Source organism: Thermothielavioides terrestris, chromosome 2 (assembly GCF_000226115.1).
Source record: "Thermothielavioides terrestris NRRL 8126 chromosome 2, complete sequence".
Lineage (NCBI taxonomy): Eukaryota > Fungi > Ascomycota > Sordariomycetes > Sordariales > Chaetomiaceae > Thermothielavioides > Thermothielavioides terrestris.
In genome coordinates, this window is record NC_016458.1 from 2,676,208 (window position 1) to 2,695,655 (window position 19,448).

A 19,448-nucleotide genomic window follows, 5' to 3' on the forward strand; every position below is an offset into this window, starting at 1 on the left:
AAGCGTGTATGAGGGAACATCCAACTTGCCAGCAACCCGTGACGACTGACTGGGCACTTAAGGCGAGAAACGCTAGCTTAGCTGATTTGTGCTCGCTGTTGAGACCGCCAGCAGACACATTGGCACAAGCTAAAGCTTGTGCGACATCCATGACCACCCGACGCCAGGCAACAGGCCGAGTGGTTGCAGCTGCCCGCAGTGCAGAGTGCGTGCGGTATTTGCTTGCAATGCGCCGCCGAAAAGATCGGGTAGTCGCAGATGAAATGTCCAGGGGAAGGGTCTCACGTCAGGCACAGCATAGAGAGGGAGAAGACAGGGATAGCATCTGGTCCCTCTACGCGGGTTTCAAAAGGATCTAATCAGTGGTTCATGTCTTGCCTGTGACGTGCTTGGGAGACTGGATGGAATGACACGGCCAGTTTAGGTGTGGCAGTCTCAGTCCTAAACCACTTCCCCTGGCGATGTACAACCATGGCATTGTGCGCCCATTGAGAGTAGTGCAAACGGGTACAAAGACCTCACCATCGCGACAAACACCGAGCCGGACTGACTCGCGCATTCCAGCAAAATCTCGCACAGCTCCGCCACACGGTGTCGCAGGCAAAGAGACATCTTCAAAGGAAGGCACGGTCAGGCCCTCGAACTCGACCCGCTTCTTCACCTCCGTCCTTCTATCGCCTCTACGGGCAGCAACCCCAACCTGCACCTTCTCGAACTTCCGAACGAGGGAACAAAACTGCGATATATACTGGGCGGCGCCAAAATGCAAGCTTCTTTCGACAAAGTCGGCAACATCGCTCTAGAAACCCGATTTTCGTGAAGATTTGGAGCTTTAGTTAGTCCTGCTCACGTTAGCCCCTATCTTCAGTTGACGGTTGTGGACAAACATGACGTCGCTGTCAGGGGCGACGCGTCGCGCACTGGACAAGCAGGGCGGACCGCGTGCTCCGGAAAGAACCGAACCTCTTAACGCGCACAAAAATGGCCCCACATCTGCGGCCTGCCAAGCTTCAGGGCCCTGCAAGTGGGTTTGGCTTGGTGAACTCGACGACCCGATTCCCGTGCCAGAGCCAACCAAGATCTGAGAAACAACACTCCAGACACGGGCGCCGGTACCCTTCACTAGTGTATAGTCGCAACGGGCTTTTGACCGAAAGGCGCCGATTTGGTTTGGATCTGCACGGGGCCTTGCCTGGATGCCGGATCCTCGGCCCAACCATCTGCCGTGTTCAGTTTCCTCGAACGGGTACGTCGCCTAACAGCAGCCAACAACTTCACTACACAAAGTTTGTGTGCATAGCACTCACTCACCCCCCCTTTCCTCCAGCATCCAGGCCTCACGACGACACTCTGCGCTGCAATTTTCTGGCAGCTTCTATGCCGCTGTAGTGTTCGCCGTGCTGTCGGCATTGACACAGCCCGTTTCGTGAAGGCTCCGGCTGCCTGCCAATTTAGGGGCCTTTTTATCCTGAATAACCTGCGCCGTGTTATTGGCGCTGGGTATTGCTTCCCCATTGTGCTTCCACTCACTCTACCTTACATGACACTCCCGCAGCCAAGACCTCCCAATCGTCACCTCTCCAGCTTCTTCCCCGGACCCCACGCTGCCGTGCATCCTGATCTGGACTTGGCAGGCGTCAAGCAGGGCCGACGTGAGAAGCAAATGCTGTGGGGGAACACCCCCATCCTCGTTCCAATCCGTCTTGGTCGGAGCCTTGGCCCTCGTTTCCGTTCATCTAACGTTAGCTATCCGCCTCCTTCGACCTGGAAACACCTTTCGCCAAGCACACCGTCGATCCCCTTCCCCTGTCCTTAATATACTTGCTTGCTGCATCAGTGCTGATGACCGACCTGCATCGGACCGCGAGCCGCCGTGTCTTCTCCGTCTCTCGCTCCCAGCGCCCGCGGTAAGGCCGCGGCGTCCGGGCCAGATGACGAACCATATCATTTGGAGGCCAGATAATTTGCTCATGCGATAGATTGCCCGCCTTGACATGGCCTCCCCGTCACGGCAACCCGGTTGCCGTCAGCTGCCAAGCGGTGTGCATGGAATTGCCGACTTGGCCAGCGGCCCGCTCTCGACGACCTTCCCGGTCCTGGGAGCGGAGAGGCTTCTTCCAGCGTCCAGCCAAGTATAAGGCTCTCGTTGAGCCCCTTGGCTGTCCCGGTTCGACTGGTCTGCCAGCCGCTCACTGAAGCTTTGTTCAAGTCTCTTGTCCAAGGAAATCCTCCTCCTCGCCTCGATAACCCCGGGATCACTGCCCCTAGGAACCAGCACACCTCGGTCCAATCATGCGGTTCGACGCCCTCTCCGCCCTCGCTCTTGCGCCGCTTGTGGCTGGCCACGGCGCCGTGACCAGCTACATCATCGGCGGCAAAACCTATCCCGGCTACGAGGGCTTCTCGCCTGCCTCGAGCCCGCCGACGATCCAGTACCAGTGGCCCGACTACAACCCGACCCTGAGCGTGACCGACCCGAAGATGCGCTGCAACGGCGGCACCTCGGCAGAGCTCAGCGCGCCCGTCCAGGCCGGCGAGAACGTGACGGCCGTCTGGAAGCAGTGGACCCACCAGCAAGGCCCCGTCATGGTCTGGATGTTCAAGTGCCCCGGCGACTTCTCGTCGTGCCACGGCGACGGCAAGGGCTGGTTCAAGATCGACCAGCTGGGCCTGTGGGGCAACAACCTCAACTCGAACAACTGGGGCACCGCGATCGTCTACAAGACCCTCCAGTGGAGCAACCCGATCCCCAAGAACCTCGCGCCGGGCAACTACCTCATCCGCCACGAGCTGCTCGCCCTGCACCAGGCCAACACGCCGCAGTTCTACGCCGAGTGCGCCCAGCTGGTCGTCTCCGGCAGCGGCTCCGCCCTGCCCCCGTCCGACTACCTCTACAGCATCCCCGTCTACGCGCCCCAGAACGACCCCGGCATCACCGTGAGTGGGCTTCCGTTCCGCGGCGAGCTCTGTGGAAATCTTGCTGACGATGGGCTAGGTTGACATCTACAACGGCGGGCTTACCTCCTACACCCCGCCCGGCGGCCCCGTCTGGTCTGGCTTCGAGTTTTAGGCGCATTGAGTCGGGGGCTACGAGGGGAAGGCATCTGTTCGCATGAGCGTGGGTACTGTGCTAATCGGCATTTTTCCTGCCATTGTAGCCACTGCATGGTCAGGGCGTGTGGTTTAGTCCGGCGGCTGAGTGGCTCGGAACGGCGAGCCCATTCAAGCTGTTGGCTGCTCGACGTAGCCTGGAAAGAGGGTTGCTTTGATACTGTGCGCTTCCCGCATTGAACTTCGGTACATGACGGCTATTTTGCCGGATTCCGCTTGCTGCGGCCTCGTGCATATATGGCTGTGTGACATTCTTCCGCTCCCAACATGCAACACCAGGTCAAGTACAATATCGCAGCTCCAGAACCTAAAAGCCCGTGAGCAGGCAGCTCCTCACAATGAGCCATATAGGATCCACCATTGCAGTACGCCCCTTTTAAATCACGTTCACGGAGATATGCTTCCTTAATCACCATCTGCCTCTCATGACTGGGGGCCCAGCGCCCAAGATCACGAATCGAACTTGTCCAGTGGCTGTTAGAACGTGTACAGTACAGGGTACTGTACATAACGAGACCATCCAGCGAGATCCCTTCGCTCCTTAACGCGCCTCAACCAACCAGCCTCGCCGCACCAGCAATTCAAAATCCACGCTACCTACAGACAAGTAGGCAAACCCATCTACGGCATGAAATACTTCATATAACAAACCTCGCTCGCCCGCTCCGGCAGCTCCTCCTCCTCCTCGTTCTCCTCCTCCTTCGCCGTCGCCCCCTTCCCAACGACACACCCTCCCTTCTCGGGGGCAGACCCAAACCCCGAACCCGACGCCGGCCCCACCCTCCCCTCCGCTCCAGAATCAGCAGCCAAACGCACTTCTTCTTCCTTCCCGCTCTCTTGGTACTCCCCCCCATCGCCGCCCGTCCGAGCCGCCGGCCTGTCGCCCCACCAGGTAGCAAAGTCCTCGGCCGCGCACGCGAGCGGGACGCACGATTGCAGCAAGGCCTCCATGTGCGCCCGCGGCACGCCGGCGCGCAGCGCGTCGCTGATGAGCGCGATCATGCGCTCCGCGTGCTCTGGTCGGGGGCAGGAGCTGGGGGGTGGGGCGCGCTGGTGGTTGATGTAGATTAGCATTGGCACGGTTGTGGTGGTGGTGGCGGGGTCTGCTGTTGTTGCTGGAGCTGTGTGGTTGTTGTGGTTGTTGCTGCTGCTGCTGGTGGCGGGGGTGGTGGTGTTGTTTGAAGTGACATTGGTGGTGCGGTTCATGATTCTGTGAGTGGTGCTGGGGACGGTGGGAAGGCTGTCGTCTGTTTGCGAGGCGGGCCAGAACTCGACCGGCACGATGCGCTTCTCGGAGGCGTGCGGCACGCCGAAGCCGCGGTCGATCTGCGCCTCATCGGCCGCGCTGAGGGCGTAGACGAAGCCCCAGACCTCGTCGTCCACGCTGGCTCTCGCCGGGTCGGTGATAGGAGCTGAAGGGGCGCTGGTGGCACACCCGCGAGCGTCGTAGCCGCGCAGGCGGCCAACGCCGATGAAGGGCGAGCCCGGGCAGCCCAGCGCCATCTGGGTCCGCCAGAGGTTGCCGCCGAAGGCGAAGCAGAGCGTCGTGGGCGGATCTGCGGTGGATGTCATCTTCCGCGCCGTTTTCTGCTTTCCCCCGCTGCGGTTACGATGGCGATGCGAGCCGAGTGTTTGGTTCTGAGGTCAATCGATGAAGGGGTTGGCAAGCCATTCAACAGCCTCCCTCAAGGGGAGGCGCTCAGTAGCGGAGACCGATGAGCGTGCCGTGCTCTTCCATGAACCCCTTGCAATGTTATTGGGATCAGGCACGAGTGCACATATTGTGGTGGATTGACAGGTACTGTACATACCTTACCTACCAGGCAGTGCAGGCACCTTACATCATGGGGGTAAATTCCTGAAAGCCGCGGGAGATGCTTGAGACAGTGATCATGACAGCGGCTCAATGCGGGGTCCATTTGGACACAGGAACGGATGGACTCGCAGCTGAGGGAGCCCCTAACCCTATGCTGCCCCTCGTCTCCTTTCCCCCATCCGCGAACAACGTCGCACATTAATCATTACTCTCAACAGCGGAGCTATGGAACTTGTTAGACATGTGTATGGCGGTAGACCAACATGTTCTCGGTGATACATGCCCTGCCAGATTGAGACAGAGAGAAACCTGACAACATGCCACAACATGCCACAAAATGCCACACATAAAAAGCCACATAACGCCACAACATGCCGCCCGCCATCGCGCCTTGCAACACAGTTGACCCCGTTCACACCTCCCTCAGACAAACTTACGCAACGCCTCCTCCTAAACCTGCCCCCCGGCGCTCCCTCCGGCCAGCCCCCTCCTCCGGGCCTCGTTCAGCGCCTTCAGCTTGGCCGTGCCGATGCCCGCGACGCCGTCCTTCTGGTTGTCCCCGAGCCACGGCTTCTTGGAGTCGCCCAGGATGCTGCCGGCCAAGAAGTAGATCACCAAGCCGCAGATGATGAGGACGAAGGCGATGGGGTACATCCAGTGCACGGTGTAGCCAAAGACCCGCGTGCCGATGATGACGCCCCAGAAGTTGGCGGTCAGCAGGTTGATGTCGAAGACGGCGGCGCTGCCCATGCGCAGGATGAGCGGCGCCAGCGAGTAGAAGAGGCAGAGGCAGAGCGTGTAGCCGACCAGCCAGCCGGCGACCTGGCCGTTCCAGGTGGCGCCCTGGAACGAGTCGCGGTCGAAGATGGCGGCCTGCACGCCGTTGATGCACACGCCGAACAGGCCGAGGAAGGAGAGCACCTCGTACACGGGCCGCTTGCTGACGAACCACTCCTCGAAGACGTTGCTGAGGCCGTAGAGCGTGGCGCCCAGCAGCGCGAACAGGTCGCCCTTGAGCGCGTCGGGCGCGTCGCCGCCGTTGGCGCCCGTGATGTGGTCGCTCGCCAGCAGCACGCCCATGCCGCCGCAGCAGATGAGGATGCCGGCGAGCTGCAGCAGCCGGTAGCGCACGCGCAGCAGCAGGAACGAGACGGTGACCACGCAGACGATGGACCAGAAGTTGATGAGCTGCGCCGACAGAATCGTCGTGTAGTCGTACCCCAGCACGGTGAAGTAGTTGCCTTCGACGTCGAGGAACGAGAGGATGAAGTACTTCCAGCCGTCGCGCAGCACGATCTCGCCCCACCGCCGGAAGCCGTGCTGGTGCCAGGTGACGGGCAGCCAGATGAGCACCAGGAGCGCGTAGTTGAAGAGCGTCTGGAAGGCCGGGATGATGGTGTGCACGCTCGACAGGAAGCTCGTGAACGTGTTGGTGGCCGTGATGCACAGCGACAGGATCTGCCCGACCGCGATGACGGCCCAGAAGTCGACCGTGAGCAAGTACGAGTACCAGTGGACGTCGCGCGCCTCGAGCTGCGAGAGTCCCGCGGCGACCGCCTCGGCTTCGGCCTCGGACGAGGGGGTTGAGCTCTCCCGCACGTCTTTGACGGGGTCGGCGGCGGCGCCGTAGTCGGCCGCGTCGGGCGCCGCCTTGGAGAGAACCGGCGCGATGGCCTCGGTAGGCGTTTCGGGAGTCATGTCGTCGTCGCTGAAGTCGAGTGATTGATAGCCCCTGGTCCGAGTGGCTAACTTGGGAAGGCCGAGTGGCGCAAGGAACCGGTCGTGGATCGTCTGCAGGAGTCCCGTCTCACCGAGCATACAGCTTGAGACCAGGCGTTGATCACTGGGCCGCGCTCCAACGGTTGGAGTGCAGTACTTGATATTGACGGGAAGAAGCACAGCAAGTTCGTTGATACACCGCGTGTAAGTCTTTCTTACGTCCCCTCGAGCAAGCGCAAAGACTTCAAGTCGCTTGCCGCTTTAGCTATTGCGGTCTGGCTCGGCACATCCGGTGGTGTGCCGATGAGTTGAGAGAGCCGAGGAGTGCCAATCTCGCGTGGAACATATGGTAGGAAGGTATGGTACGTTGGATGCCGAGACGTGCAGCGAAAATGCAAACGTCGGTGGCGGCGCCGCAGGTTACGCAACTCAGACGACCTTCTCGGAGCGGGGCGTGAGAACGCAGCAGGATGCAGGTCCCGCAGCAGAAAACCCACGAAATCACAAGCTCAGAAGTAGGCAGAACTTGTGTTCCACGGGACGAGTTCAGCTTGGCAATGGCAATGCTTTTAATCTGCAAAAGGATGCAGGCGCGAAGCTGAGCAAAAAAATTCTTCGCCTGCGGGGGATGGGGTTCCAAAACGGGGATGTGGAGCCCGGAATCTGGTGTGACGCCGGGGTTGCCTTCCGGCCAAGTGGGGGCTGCCGTGCTGCTCATGCCGGCACGTGTACGGATGACCTGCAGAGCTCGGACGCGCGCCGAGGAAACCCTCTCCTTCCCCTCCGGTCTGCCCGTGATTTTAGCACTCGATGAGCCGCTGCATATGCGGATCCACATTCAACACCCAACACCCACTTCCAGCTCTCCCAGTCAGCCGGTAACCAGTCTCATGCGTTGCAGGTGGTATTGAAGCAGAACACCCGCTATATGTATTCCGCGCCGGCAGCGAACTTGGCGTGTCCAGAACCTTGCTCACTTCGACGCCACCTGCCACGGTCCGCAAACGCCTTTCCCTTCCGGGGTTCTCGCGCGCCAGCGACCCCCGCGCTTTCTGCTGCTCCATTACGCAAGAGCAACCAAGTTGTCCTTGACAGAAGACCTGATGATTCCCCTGTTCGGTCCACATTTCCAGGTGATGGAAGGCTCTCACAGCTTCTCAGCAGATAACCTGTTAGTCCGAGCTGGAGAAGCTTAATTGTTGGTGAATTGTGGAGCTGTTCGCTTATCAGCCAACCGAGAACTACAGTGCACAGCGAAAGGAGCTGATGAGACTCGCGCTGCCAGTCTCAGGCTGTATAATGGCGGGCAGGACAGGGTTGCACATGCTCCTCCTTGAAACGTAGTCCGTTGAGTACAATCGTTGCCACAAGACAGTCGAAATCGCAGTTCATGTGGGCGCGAGGTGAAGTGGCCTCTGCTTGGACTACACTACACTAGGTGCAAGAACAGGGAGGGAAGTAAGCAGGTGAACTGCGTCTTTGCACCCATATTTGAACCTTCACTTATGTAGTACATACAGCCTCGCGTATAGGCTGGGGGAAATAAGCTTCAAGGACAGAGTCTCTCAGCGACAATCGAGACGGCTGGCGGTCGGCGCTGGCTACAAAAAGGGGCCGTCGACCCTCAAATACCGGAAAAGACCGGGTTCCATGGTGTCGGCGACGCTTCTGGAAGGACGGGATGCAGTGGCGAGCCGAAACTGCACCGAGAGCGGTTCATCAAAGCGGGGCGTGTGACACGATATGCTTGGCTTGCAGTTGGGAGGGGAACGTTGCCTGCATTTCGGCTCCTGGGATTGGATGGCAAGGCGGATTAACCCAAACCTGGAACTTACAAATATCGCTCGCTGTTTGTGAAGTGTACTGCGTACACGGTAGGTGCTGGACGTCTGAGTGAGTACGCAGTAAGGCCGTCGCTCAACAGAAGCTGTGGGTGGCGGAAGCATACGCTTCACGAGCTGCCCTCCCTTTCGAGGCGATGCTGGGGAACGCGTTCAGGGAGAAGGGCAGTGTGGAAGATACACGACTGTACGTGGAGATTTCATGAGTCTATCATGCAAGGACAGTTTTGGGAACCCGGAGAACGTGATAAGAAGCAGCTTTCGCTTGGCGCTGGCAGCGCCCGCATATATCCCGCTGATGCCAAAATTAGACTCGGCCCTCCCATGAGGAGTTCTCTGGGGGAATGCATCCACATCGGTTGACCGACACAAGTGCCTTTCCCTAGTGTAAACCGCTCGTAAACCGTGAGAGATAGTTCAAACAGACGGCTGTGTCCCGTGTCAGTGTCGTGTATATTTCCCGGGTAGCCGAGGTCCTGGGGTCTTTTTGCATTGCAAAGCCCGGAGATGCGCTGGACGGCGTAATATCTCATCCAACAACTGGGGCAGCCGAATCCAGAAGTTCCGTCGAGGGGTCACGTTATGAGGTCGTATGCGGCGCTTCGGCGAAAATACAGGCGGAGATCGGTCGGCAAGAACCGATGGACGGATGCAAGGAATTCTTCCATGGCCAACGGAAGTCGGTCACTCCACAGTATGTGCAAACATCCCGTTGACGTTCCTGCTGTAGAGTGCAGTTCGAGCGCAGGTATTTTACCCGGTTAGCGATCCTCAGTGTTCCCGGAGTTCAATCTTGATCCTCTCAACCAGTGGTCTTCTTGTCTAGGAGGGCAAATGTATGGACAGGGACTGGGCCCCTTCTTTGTGTGTCCCGCGTCTGGAGAAATAACCGCCGTTCGGATGATGAAGACCCCTTACGGAATACACTATTGAATGGGGGAGCTTGGGAACGGCCCCACTCGACCCTTTCGAGGGTTTCCGGGTCCAAAACGCCGGGGTATGCCCGTCGCGTTTGTTCCAAGCCAGTTTCAAGGCAGCATGCCTCCCGCGTCAGGCACGAGCGTTCCCATCGACGGCGTTCTGGTGCTGGGCCGCGCCGTCTACAGAACAGTAAGGGACATAGGTGGTTAGTATACTAGGAGACCACTGCTCGCGGCCAATTGCCCGGGCTAATAAGAATGGAAAGGTAGGCTGGCGCGCAAATCAGGCATCTTACTCGGCTCGCTGCAGCATGGCGGGCATCGAGATGAGGCACCGCAGATGAAACACAAGCACACGGACACTTGGGCACAGGGCTGAACAGCAACGGCTCCGGCAAAGCAGCCCGATCTATGCATGTCCCACGTGCTCTTGCTTCAACTGTCTCGGACGGGCGAAAGACGCGCTCTCTGGAGTTTCGGCACTCGAGAATGCCGCGAACGGTTGCGGTCGTGCAGAGGACCTGGGACCTTGAGTTGGAGAGAGCTTTGACGACGAGCTGCCGACGAGGTGCTCGGGAAAGAGCTGCCGGCTACGGGTCGATTTTGGCCGAGCTCCGACAAGCTTCTGCGACAAGCTTCTACGCCTCCGTCGAACCCACCCATCCTAGAACCCCACGCGGGAAGAACAACACAGCCAGGAAAGCGAAAGTCAGTTTGTAGGTAGTTATTCTGAATGCAAGCTACGAGTCTTTTTCCGCGAAGGTCGGCGGCAGCGGGCTTCCTATTCTCGAAGATAATTTGGATGTCCTCTGGCGAAATAACTCTCGCCCGTATTATGTTTCCCAGGACCGTGCCCACCCATGTCCACGTTCCAAAGAATATCCGGATACCCGTAGCGAGAACGATTAACTAGCGTCGCCGAACAATGGGGTCGCCAAGTCGTTGCTTCTCTTCATCAGGGCCGGATGGTTTCCAACGCTGGACATAATCCCCCCTCGAGCCCAAAGGCGTGCAGCACGCGCTTCAGCTTCACTTCCTGCCATTGACGCAATTGGCTCGTGTTGAATGGGGGCATTTCCGTCACCTCTGGTCTTCCACCAGTGAGCGCCCCCGTGCTTCACGGGCCAACGAGTCGAATGAGTCGGCTTTCCCAATCATGGCGCTCCGCTAAAATCGCGGTCTGCGTCCCATCGTCCCATCGATGTATTCCCGTACAGGGTACCCACCTTGCCAGCAACGTCCCGCCGCTGTCCCAGGTTTCGGTTCTCAAGCACCCACTCGCTGGCTGATCATGCAACCTGGGCCGCTTGATCAACGGCGGCTTTGCTGGATGTGCTTTCTGCGTGTCACCTCTGCCTCGTCACCTTGGCCGCGTCTTCCGGGATGTGAAGGCTGCAGATCTCCATCACAGCAGGCTGAATTCCATCGCCGAAGAAACGAATCGGTTGGAGCTTTGGCCAGCCGTCGCTCTGTATACTACCTTACCCTTGGGCCCAGTTGACCTCCGGCAGATGGTGCCGTCTGTCCACGTCGGGCAAAGGCGTTAACTACCTGGTAGTTTCTCGGTATGGAGGCACAATGGCGACACGCTCGGAAGTACAAAGCATCTGGGCGGGTGGCAAGGTTGAGTTAGTTATACACAGCAAACTTGGTCGTCGGCCCTCTCTGCTAATGACCGATTAGCGCCCTAGTTTATTCTGCTCCGGTCTCCGTACATGTTCTAGGTGTATCTCATAATTGCTCAAGATTTTAATTGAGCCTTCCGTTCTCTCTGAGCCTGGGATGGAGGATGGGGTGCACTGTCCATTCATCCTGAACCCCATCCCACGCGGTACTGTGTAGTCCGTACGCGGTACTGTGCGCGTCTTGGGCCGGGTGTGCCAAAGAGGGAAGGCAGCTTCGTCAATGGAGTCGTTCGGTTTCCTGTGGAAATTTCCCCCTTTCCACTAATAACAGGCACACCCTGCCCTCGTTCTTTCCTGACAACGGCGCTGGCAACCCGCTTTGTAACCCTCCCCCGAGCCCTGTTGGCCGCTTCTCGTGCGCCGTGCGCCTCCCACAAACCGAAAAGGGGATCGTTCGCTTTCTGCAAGAACGACCACCACGTCGCCGGGCGGATCGACCCACCTCCCGTCCTTTGCGCCGGGGCCTAAGAACCTCGCCCTCTCCCGGTCTTTCTTCCCTGCTGCTCCTGGCTCGCGACTAAAAAAACCGCCCGCGCATGTCGAGTTGCGTGCCGGAAGTCCTCCTTTCTTTTTCTCTCCCCTTCCCCTTCGTCTTGGGGTTCTCGTCAAAGGTTGCCAATCGGTTTTGGGCCAGGCTGGGATATTTCAGCGACAGGCAGAGTCGACTTGCAGGTAAGTGCGACGTTGGAAAACGCGCACGTTGGGGAGCGGATTGGCAGCGAAACAATTTTTTTCCCCTGCGCTGTGGGTGCGCCACTCCAGATTGATGTCTCTCGCGAGTGCATCAGCTCCTCAGGCCCCTATCCTAAAAGCCCCCAAGAACGCCTGAACCCAGCGGGCAATCGTACCTGACGCATGTCGCGCCGCCCCAGCGCACCATTTCGCCGCCTGCATTGCATCCTGCGTTCTTCGTTGACGGATGCTGACTGACTTGGCTGCAAAGTCGACTGTTGAGCCGGAAATCTCCACCCTGATTCCCATTTCCTCGCACCGCCGACCCTCGCTGCGGCCTTCCGGTCTGCACGCCGCAACCCCAAGGCCCTCGCCCACACCATGTCGGGATACTACGAGCCTTCGCAGTGGCCTCCCGCTGGCCAGGCCGGCTGGGACCACCAGACTCCGCCGCCGGGCCGTTCCGGTAATTACAGAGCTCCTACCTTGCTCGCTGCGTCTCCCCGAGTTGCTCGAGACTCCCGGCTGACTCCCGATCCGGCAACAGGCGCGAGCTCCGCCATCCCGCGCGAAGAGCCCGCTGCCTTCGCTCATCAGCTCGAGGGTATGTATCCCCCACCTGGACCCTTACAGCCTCCCGCTGCGTCCGCTTCGGGCCGTTCGCGCCCCGACAACCCGAGCGTGACGACCGAATGACGCGACTTGCACGTCCACTGCGGGACACGTGCTTGTGCCTGAGCTGAGCTGACCGGGTCTGTTTTTCAGAGGTCGACCGCGCCATCGACAACCTCGTGAAGAGCGGGAAGATGTTCGGAATTCCTGGGGCCCGTCGTGAGTCCCTACCTTTTCCCGGCCCCGCCAGACTGTACCCAGCTTTCGGTAAGTATGCCTGGGACTGGCCGGGCCGACCCCGACGAGCCCGTCCCACTGACCTTTGACCTCGGACGCTAGACGGACGCCCGCCCGCAGGTCCCGGTCCCCGCCCCCACTCGATGGCCGACTTTGGTGACGCGCGCGGCCCGCACCCGTCCTCCAACTTGCAGAACTTCTACGCCTCTCAGCGGCACCAGTCCTCGCGCGGCTCGAGCGAGGCGGAACAGATGATGCAGGCCAAGAGGAGAATGGCCGCTCAGCGGGAGCGAGAGCTTCGGAACTACCATCAAGAGCAGCAATACAACCGAAGTAGGCCGCCCTCTTCTGTATAGCATCAGTTTTCCTACCAGGGGCGTGAGAAAAAACAAAAAGAATTTTAGAGACGCTTCCGGCACCCCCCGGGGCCCGCGCGCTTCCATCCTCCACTGTCTTGCGCCACAAGTGCGGTTCGACGCCCAATGGTCCTGTGCTCCCTGAACGCTGTAATGAGGCACGCTACAGGCGGGGCGGGGGGAGGAAGAAGATCTCTGGTTGCTGGGTTACGAGACGAAACAAGTCAAGAATCTGGGCTAACTTCGAGTTCTCTTTTTCTTAGCCGTCCTCGCCGAGATGTCTTACGGCGCCAATAAGCCCGATCGCACCATAAGCCCCGGCGGCATGTCCGAAGAGGATCGCCGGAAGCTCATCGCCCAGCAGCGTAGTGCCCTGTATGGCGAGGGTCCGTTTGGCGAAGCCGGCGGTTACGTCGACGAGACCGGTGCTCCGCGACCTGGCCTGCGCGGCCACTCGCCGCTGGCGTACGAATACGGCCGTGCCCCGCCCGTCCATCCGGATGCCGGTCCGCAACCCTCCGCCGAAGCCGGCCCGGGATCCCAGTCCGCCGGACCCAACGAGCCGTCGCGCGCCAACAGCACCTCCAGCCCGCAGTCCAATTCCGCCGGCGGCAAAGGCATGTTCGACTCGCCCGCAGCAGTGGCCCAGCAGTCGAGCCGCACCAGCGCCTCGTCGCCGGGCGGCTCGCCGCCGCGGCACCAGGGCGCCCCGGGCAGCAACACCAGCACCAGCAAGCCCGCGCAGAGCTCCGTCGCGCCCATCGGCACGCGTCCGTCCGTCTCTAGCGGGCCCGCGAACGCCGCCCTGAACAAGCGCTCCACCACCCCGCTGCCGTCGCCGTTGAGCCAAGGCTACACCGCGTCGGGCAGCAACGCGGAGGGCGCCGGCGCCCCGACCAGCGGCGCACCCGCCGCCAACCCGTCGTCGGCCCCTGCGGAGGGCCCCAGCGTCGGCCTCTCGGGCTGGGGCGCCCGTCCCAACGGCTGGGGCAGCAAGTCTGGCCTTGGCGTTCAGGCGAGCGTTTGGGGCTAACGGTATTTCTCACCTCGACTGCTTTTGCTTTGCTCTCTCTCACCCCATCACCGGCAAACAACACTATAGCGTTTCGGACACGGAGTCTTTCGGTTTTTTTTTTTTTTTTTTTCTATTCACCAGGAAGTAAGGTGGGATTCGACAGGATGGCGCGGCTAAAAACTGAGAAACGGTGTTTGTTGTTTTCCTTTTTTTTTTTCTTTTTTTATTTTGTTTTTCCATTTTTCCCTCTTTCGGGGAGGCGGCAGGCTGGCACATTCAGGGAACTCTGTCAGGGACAAGGCGGCAAGAGGGAGTGGGGCTCGTGAGTCTTGGTCATCCATGCTTGCTTACACACCAAAAGACTTGGGCGGCCGAGGAGGAGAGACGGGTACCTGGACGGCGAAATTGGGCAGTTCGGCGCGTCTCGGTTTTGCTCTTGGCGGGTTTTGCTTGTTGTCTGCATCGGCATCTATCGATCCTTTGGCGTCTGGCCTTGTTTTCGATTCCGGAATTGGGATGCGTGGCATGGGGCTTGTTCGTGAGGAGACGTCAAAACTGTGGTGACAGCTGGAGCAGTACGGGCGATGCATCGTGGGACTTGACCGACGCCGCTTAGCTTACGCTCGTCCCCGCCGTCTCTCAAGTTGCGGCAGTTGGTTTCATTCTCTCGGCTACTCGACCGGCGGCCGGCAGGGGCGTTCTTTGCCTTGTCAGAAGCCGTTGGGGGTTCAGGACAGCCACACTTGAACGATTCTCGTGGTTCAGCGACTCGGCGGTACCGGCCAACCAGCGGCTTACCTGGGTATCCCATCGAGCAGGCCTAGTTCAAGTCATGAAATGCAATACCACGGCAACGGAACGGCAGTATATCCGCTTAGTCTTCAGCCCTCTTCGGCAACGCACCACCGCCTCACGGCCAAAACAGGCAAACACCGGATTTTGTCAACAGCACAACCTCGCATTCTTTTCCAGCCGCATTAGTATATAGGACACACTCACGGGAAGGCGCGGAGACACAGTACATCCTTATTTTTAGGAGGGAGAGAGGCAAAGAACGGAACAGGTTGTTCGGGGCAGCGGGACGGGGGAATTGGGGTTAAAAACGGTGTGCGGGGTTCGGCGAGTTTCCCTTGTTTTTCTTTTTCTTCTCATTGGGATGGTGTTGGGCGATCGTTCCATTCCAGTGGGTGGGTTCTCGGAATGGTGGACGGGGGATTACCTGGGGTCATCTTGGTTGGGAGGGGGCGTTATCTTTTTTTCCCCTTTTTGCGTTCATTTTTTCCTCTTTGGCAAAGACACTGCACGCCATACTAAGGTCACCCCAGCTGACACTGCACGCTTTTATCTACCCTGCACCTATCTCTTCGCAACTACTAAGTACCCCTAATACAACTCTCGTCGTCCCTTTACGGTTGAGGTGTCTTGGATGGCGGTTTGAGGTGACGAGCGATGCTGCTGGTTGGTCGAGAATGTCTTAGATGGGGGATATGGTCATGACAGTTTGGGCTGGCATGGCGCTACCCTAGGGTTAGGGCTGTGCCCCTATTCACTCTTTCAGGGGCTGGCCTCGCTCATTGTTTACACGAGGACTAACGACCACTCAGCCGACTCGGAAGCATAAAGCAGCGGCAGTGTCACGAGGTATAAGCAGGTTGCACATGACGGCGCCTGATGAGTCCTCCGGTTCTTGCTGGCTTTCTCTTCTGCTCCCTCAGCACACAGTGTCAGTCGCTGTTGCTTTCTCAGACCGCTGCTTGGGCTGAACAGGGGACACGACTTGCTTACGACACATTGGCGGTGGTGAACACGTTCTTGCAACAGACATTGCCAGTAAACTGCACTTCACTAAAACAACTTTATAAGACAGGGAGGTACTTAAATCCGTTGTATCCCGCCTTCTGCAGTGCCCGGGCTCGTGCCCGGGTGGGACCGCACTGACTGCCCGGGCTGCTGTGGTTGTCTAAACTCATTCTGGTTCCCAAATCCGTTGGTCCCTGGACTTTCCAGTGTTAGCTGGGTGGGCTCAGGGGTGCGTAGCTGAGCTTGTCCGGTTCCAGCTTTGGGATCTGTATCTCCTTGCTTCTGGGAAGAATTTCAGCTGCCAGGAAGCTGTGAGTCCGGTTTGACGCAGGTTCCGTCTTGTGCTGGATGCCCAGTACCGTAGCCCCAGCTTTGACTGCGATATCCGCTCAGGCTTGGTCCCTTGTATTGGCGAAGGCGCTTGGCAATTCGTTCCTCAAGCTTGAGCGGTAGTCACTCCTTGAGCATTGATGGTGAGAAGAATCGATGCTTGAGTGCTGGGTAGATACAAAACTCAACTTGGGACCGCGCGGTCGATCAAATCGGGCTCTCAAGTGATCCCAGTCCCAGTCAGTCGTGAGATTTTCTTCATCGTAACTGCGGCTGTCCATGAGGTTTGACACCGCGTCCGATATGACAAGTAAAGAAAACCCCAGATTCCTTGAACTTGACAACAAGGGCCTTTGTATCCGAAGGGATACGGGGCTGCTGGGATGCCGTTCTGTAGGAACCTGGTTGCTGTCCCAGCGGATTCGACTCCGGAAGCAAGCTGCTAGTAGCAGCACGGGTCATACATCTAGTGTCCAAAATTTCGGAGTATCCTACACCGTCTCGACTAATGCAATATCCAGAACCCCCCAAGGCGCCTGACACCGCAGAGGACATAATAATCTCCTGCCAGAGAAACGACCTCTTACCAAAGCTCCAAACGATGAGACCGCCGCTTTCCGAGAAACCCAACTACACAAACCCCAGCGCCCTCGCACCAGCATCCAGATCCAACACATCATCCACCCTAGCCGCCTTGCCACCCCACACCACCTTCCCCCTCCCATCAACCGCCCACGCGCCCGCCTGCTGCCACTTATTCCCCATGGTCGTCAACGGCCCATTCCCGTTCCCGTCGGCATCGGCACCACCACCACCGCCAGTGCCGGCCTGGCGACCGACCACGCCCGCCGCCCCCTTGCCGAGCGACCCGGCGACCTGAGCGCCGAGCCAGCCCTTCTCGCGGAAGCCGGCGACCTGACTGGCCGGGTTGAGCACGTACCAGACGCTGCCGAGGCCGAGCCCCCAGGCGGCGTAGACGGCGCGGTCCTCGTCGATGACGATCTGCACGGGCCCGGCGCCGCGGCCGCCGCGGCCGCCGCCGGCGGGGAGCAGGTCGAGCCACCGGGCAGTGGCGGCGGCGGAGGAGTGCGAGACGGCGATGCAGGTCAGGCCGGCGCTGCTGTGTCTTGTGGCGAGCGCGCGGAGGTGGAGGAAGGTCTTTTGCGCGACTTTTTTTTTGTTACCCCGGCAGATTTGTTAGTTGGTTGGGTGGGAAAGGGGGTTATGCTGGGGCGAAATTGTAGGGCGAGTGGATGGATGGACGACTGGGAGAAGGGATAAGGCGAGGAGGGTGAAATTGAAACGTACAGGCGCAGCCGACGAAGCGGAGGAAGACGACTAGCGTTTTCCTGCCGTTCCCCAGGACCAGCTGGCGGTCACGGTCGAGCGGCGCCATGTCGCCTACACGCGGCGGCTCGGCGACGGGAATGGGCGGCGGGCGTGGTGTAAGCCACGGCTGGACGGTCAGCGGGAGCGATTTCACCGACATCCAGTCGGGCCAGGCCTTGGAAGTGTTGCTGTTGTTGTTGGCGTTGTCGGTCGCTGCTGTCGCTGTTGTCGGCTTGGACTTGGTTATCTTCTTCCAGGACGGCTTGCTGCTGTCGGAGCCGGTCCAGGAGGAGAAGTCGAAGGTGTCGGTGGGCAGACCGACCTTTTTCAGGGCGGCCTTTGTCGCCAGGTTAGAGAACATGGTGTGTCTGGGCTTCTAACCCATCGGGTAGCAAGTTCGTGATTGACTTCGTGGAATGCTGAGTTGATTGCCGATGCTGTCAACCAAATTTCGGCTGGGACTCGGCGAACTTGATGCTGGTGGATGCTTGTATCATGAAAAAGGCAGCACCACAAGCTTGCCATGCTTCCAGCGATCCAGCGCAGCAAGCCGAATACATGGCTACCTACCTAGTGGCCGCGCAGCCGGGCAGAGCGGCAATGGTGAAACACAGATCGTGCCCATCGCCGATAACAACAGGCGGCAGGCCAATATGAGACCGCGGAGCAGTCATTGTCCCTTGACACAGAGAGCGTCGCAGGCCTGCAGTTGATGCTTGGAGCTCTCGAGACCCCTGACCTGGGCCCTGGCTTTTGGCTGGCCATGGGGGAACAAACACTCCCCTGCCCTTGGCGAGGCTGAGGGAAACCGCCCCACCATGCCACGTGTGGCGAATCCGTTCCGGGGCACGGCGCGACGCGATTGGATGGCTAAATTGCGGGGTAACTGTGCAGCGTTATCCGGCCCTTGGAGACATTCCAGCCTTGGCTTGGCGACCTGTATCATTGTGCCTGCGTGCTCGAGACAGGAGGTAGTAGGGATGCGATCATGGAATCACTACCACCACTACCTGAGGTATGCCCGTAGCTACCTGACGGTTGGCGGGAAAATACTCGGCATGCCCAAGCCTCCGAACCGCCAACAATAACGTCGCGAATCCTCGGACCCCTCGCGCGGCACCGCGCTTTCCCAAGAGCCATCGGAGCACCTAGGTAGTCAACTACACGTAATAGTACTACCCCGCCTGGGCTCGGAATTAAGAAGCACGAAGGCCAAAAAGAACGTTCGGACGACCGATTCCGGAACGCTGAGAGTGTATGCTTCGCGTGTTTGCTAGACCACCCAGCGCTGTGCGCCATTGGCAGCAGGCTAATTCGGAAGCGCCGTCCTCTTGCGTGCTGCCTGGGTTATTTATTTGATGGTGCGTCTAGGTTTTCGAAATCCACCAGTATGCGGAATAAACAGGAGACGATCTGCGGTGGTAAATATCGTCCGAACTCCCCATGATCCGGAAATAGAGCTGGGTTACCTCGCACCAGCGGTAGGTGACAAATGGCGCTGCACACCTGCACGCACACTACATACCATTCAGCGATTTGATTAACCAGTCCCGGGGCCCGCCTTGTTACTTGCATCTCGGTTGATCGGCCCTAGGGTCGCGTCTTCCCACCGGTGCTTAGCGGGAATACCCTGCAGTTGCCAGCAAGAAACCCCTTGCCGCATTCCACCCGCTGCATCGGGCAAATCGCTGCATCGGGAAAATCGCTCGAGCACAAGCCTCCGACTGTCCACACAAAACCGGCATCGCCAGACCGCAGAAGGGATGTCGTCGCCGATTGCAGGGTGCGGAGCCCGGAGCGCGCACGGCACGACCGCCGGACAGGACGGGAAGGATTCCCAGACCAACGGAGAAAGGCTGCAGAACTGGTGGGGCGGGGGGTTCTGCGTTTCCGCGCTGATGAACCAGGTTCCCCTGAAGTGGCCGTTTCCCGGCTCCTTCCGCGTTGAAGACCGACTCTGAAGACCAACTCTGGAGACCGACTTTGCAGCATTCGGCTTGGCAGC

General features: G+C 59.2%; 5 protein-coding genes across 5 annotated transcripts; 2 read left to right on the forward strand and 3 right to left on the reverse strand.

The window, feature by feature from the left end:
- The first annotated feature begins 1,956 nt into the window (after window positions 1-1,956).
- THITE_2076863 (glycoside hydrolase family 61 protein) lies at window positions 1,957-3,326 on the forward strand. Its single transcript, XM_003651868.1, has 2 exons — window positions 1,957-2,937; window positions 2,996-3,326. Exons 1-2 carry the CDS (start codon window positions 2,293-2,295, stop codon window positions 3,068-3,070), a joined length of 720 nt encoding a protein of 239 aa, XP_003651916.1. The 5' UTR covers window positions 1,957-2,292; the 3' UTR covers window positions 3,071-3,326.
- A 300-nt stretch (window positions 3,327-3,626) lies between these two features.
- On the reverse strand, window positions 3,627-4,864 carry THITE_2112703 (uncharacterized protein). Its single transcript, XM_003651869.1, has one exon. It carries the CDS (start codon window positions 4,681-4,683, stop codon window positions 3,733-3,735), a length of 951 nt encoding a protein of 316 aa, XP_003651917.1. The 5' UTR covers window positions 4,684-4,864; the 3' UTR covers window positions 3,627-3,732.
- A 1-nt stretch (window position 4,865) lies between these two features.
- Window positions 4,866-6,828, reverse strand: THITE_2112705 (uncharacterized protein). Its single transcript, XM_003651870.1, has one exon. The coding sequence runs from the start codon at window positions 6,623-6,625 to the stop codon at window positions 5,378-5,380; it is 1,248 nt and encodes a 415-aa protein (XP_003651918.1). The 5' UTR covers window positions 6,626-6,828; the 3' UTR covers window positions 4,866-5,377.
- A 5,599-nt stretch (window positions 6,829-12,427) lies between these two features.
- Window positions 12,428-14,034, forward strand: THITE_2112708 (uncharacterized protein). Its single transcript, XM_003651871.1, has 3 exons — window positions 12,428-12,643; window positions 12,716-12,946; window positions 13,233-14,034. The coding sequence occupies exons 2-3, from the start codon at window positions 12,757-12,759 to the stop codon at window positions 14,000-14,002; spliced, it is 960 nt and encodes a 319-aa protein (XP_003651919.1). The 5' UTR covers window positions 12,428-12,643; window positions 12,716-12,756; the 3' UTR covers window positions 14,003-14,034.
- A 3,291-nt stretch (window positions 14,035-17,325) lies between these two features.
- On the reverse strand, window positions 17,326-17,906 carry THITE_2112710 (uncharacterized protein). Its single transcript, XM_003651872.1, has one exon. It carries the CDS (start codon window positions 17,802-17,804, stop codon window positions 17,337-17,339), a length of 468 nt encoding a protein of 155 aa, XP_003651920.1. The 5' UTR covers window positions 17,805-17,906; the 3' UTR covers window positions 17,326-17,336.
- Window positions 17,907-19,448: the final 1,542 nt, after the last annotated feature.

Excerpts from the sequence above, each read along its gene's own strand:
- THITE_2076863 (XM_003651868.1), top strand. The coding sequence starts at position 2,293 with ATGCGGTTCGACGCCCTCTCCGCCCTCGCTCTTGCGCCGCTTGTGGCT. Across the intron at positions 2,938-2,995 it reads AGAACGACCCCGGCATCACC|GTTGACATCTACAACGGCGG; the intron begins GTGAGTGGGCTT and ends ACGATGGGCTAG.
- THITE_2112703 (XM_003651869.1), bottom strand. The coding sequence starts at position 4,683 with ATGACATCCACCGCAGATCCGCCCACGACGCTCTGCTTCGCCTTCGGC.
- THITE_2112705 (XM_003651870.1), bottom strand. The coding sequence starts at position 6,625 with ATGACTCCCGAAACGCCTACCGAGGCCATCGCGCCGGTTCTCTCCAAG.
- THITE_2112708 (XM_003651871.1), top strand. The coding sequence starts at position 12,757 with ATGGCCGACTTTGGTGACGCGCGCGGCCCGCACCCGTCCTCCAACTTG. Across the intron at positions 12,947-13,232 it reads AGAGCAGCAATACAACCGAA|CCGTCCTCGCCGAGATGTCT; the intron begins GTAGGCCGCCCT and ends TCTTTTTCTTAG.
- THITE_2112710 (XM_003651872.1), bottom strand. The coding sequence starts at position 17,804 with ATGTTCTCTAACCTGGCGACAAAGGCCGCCCTGAAAAAGGTCGGTCTG.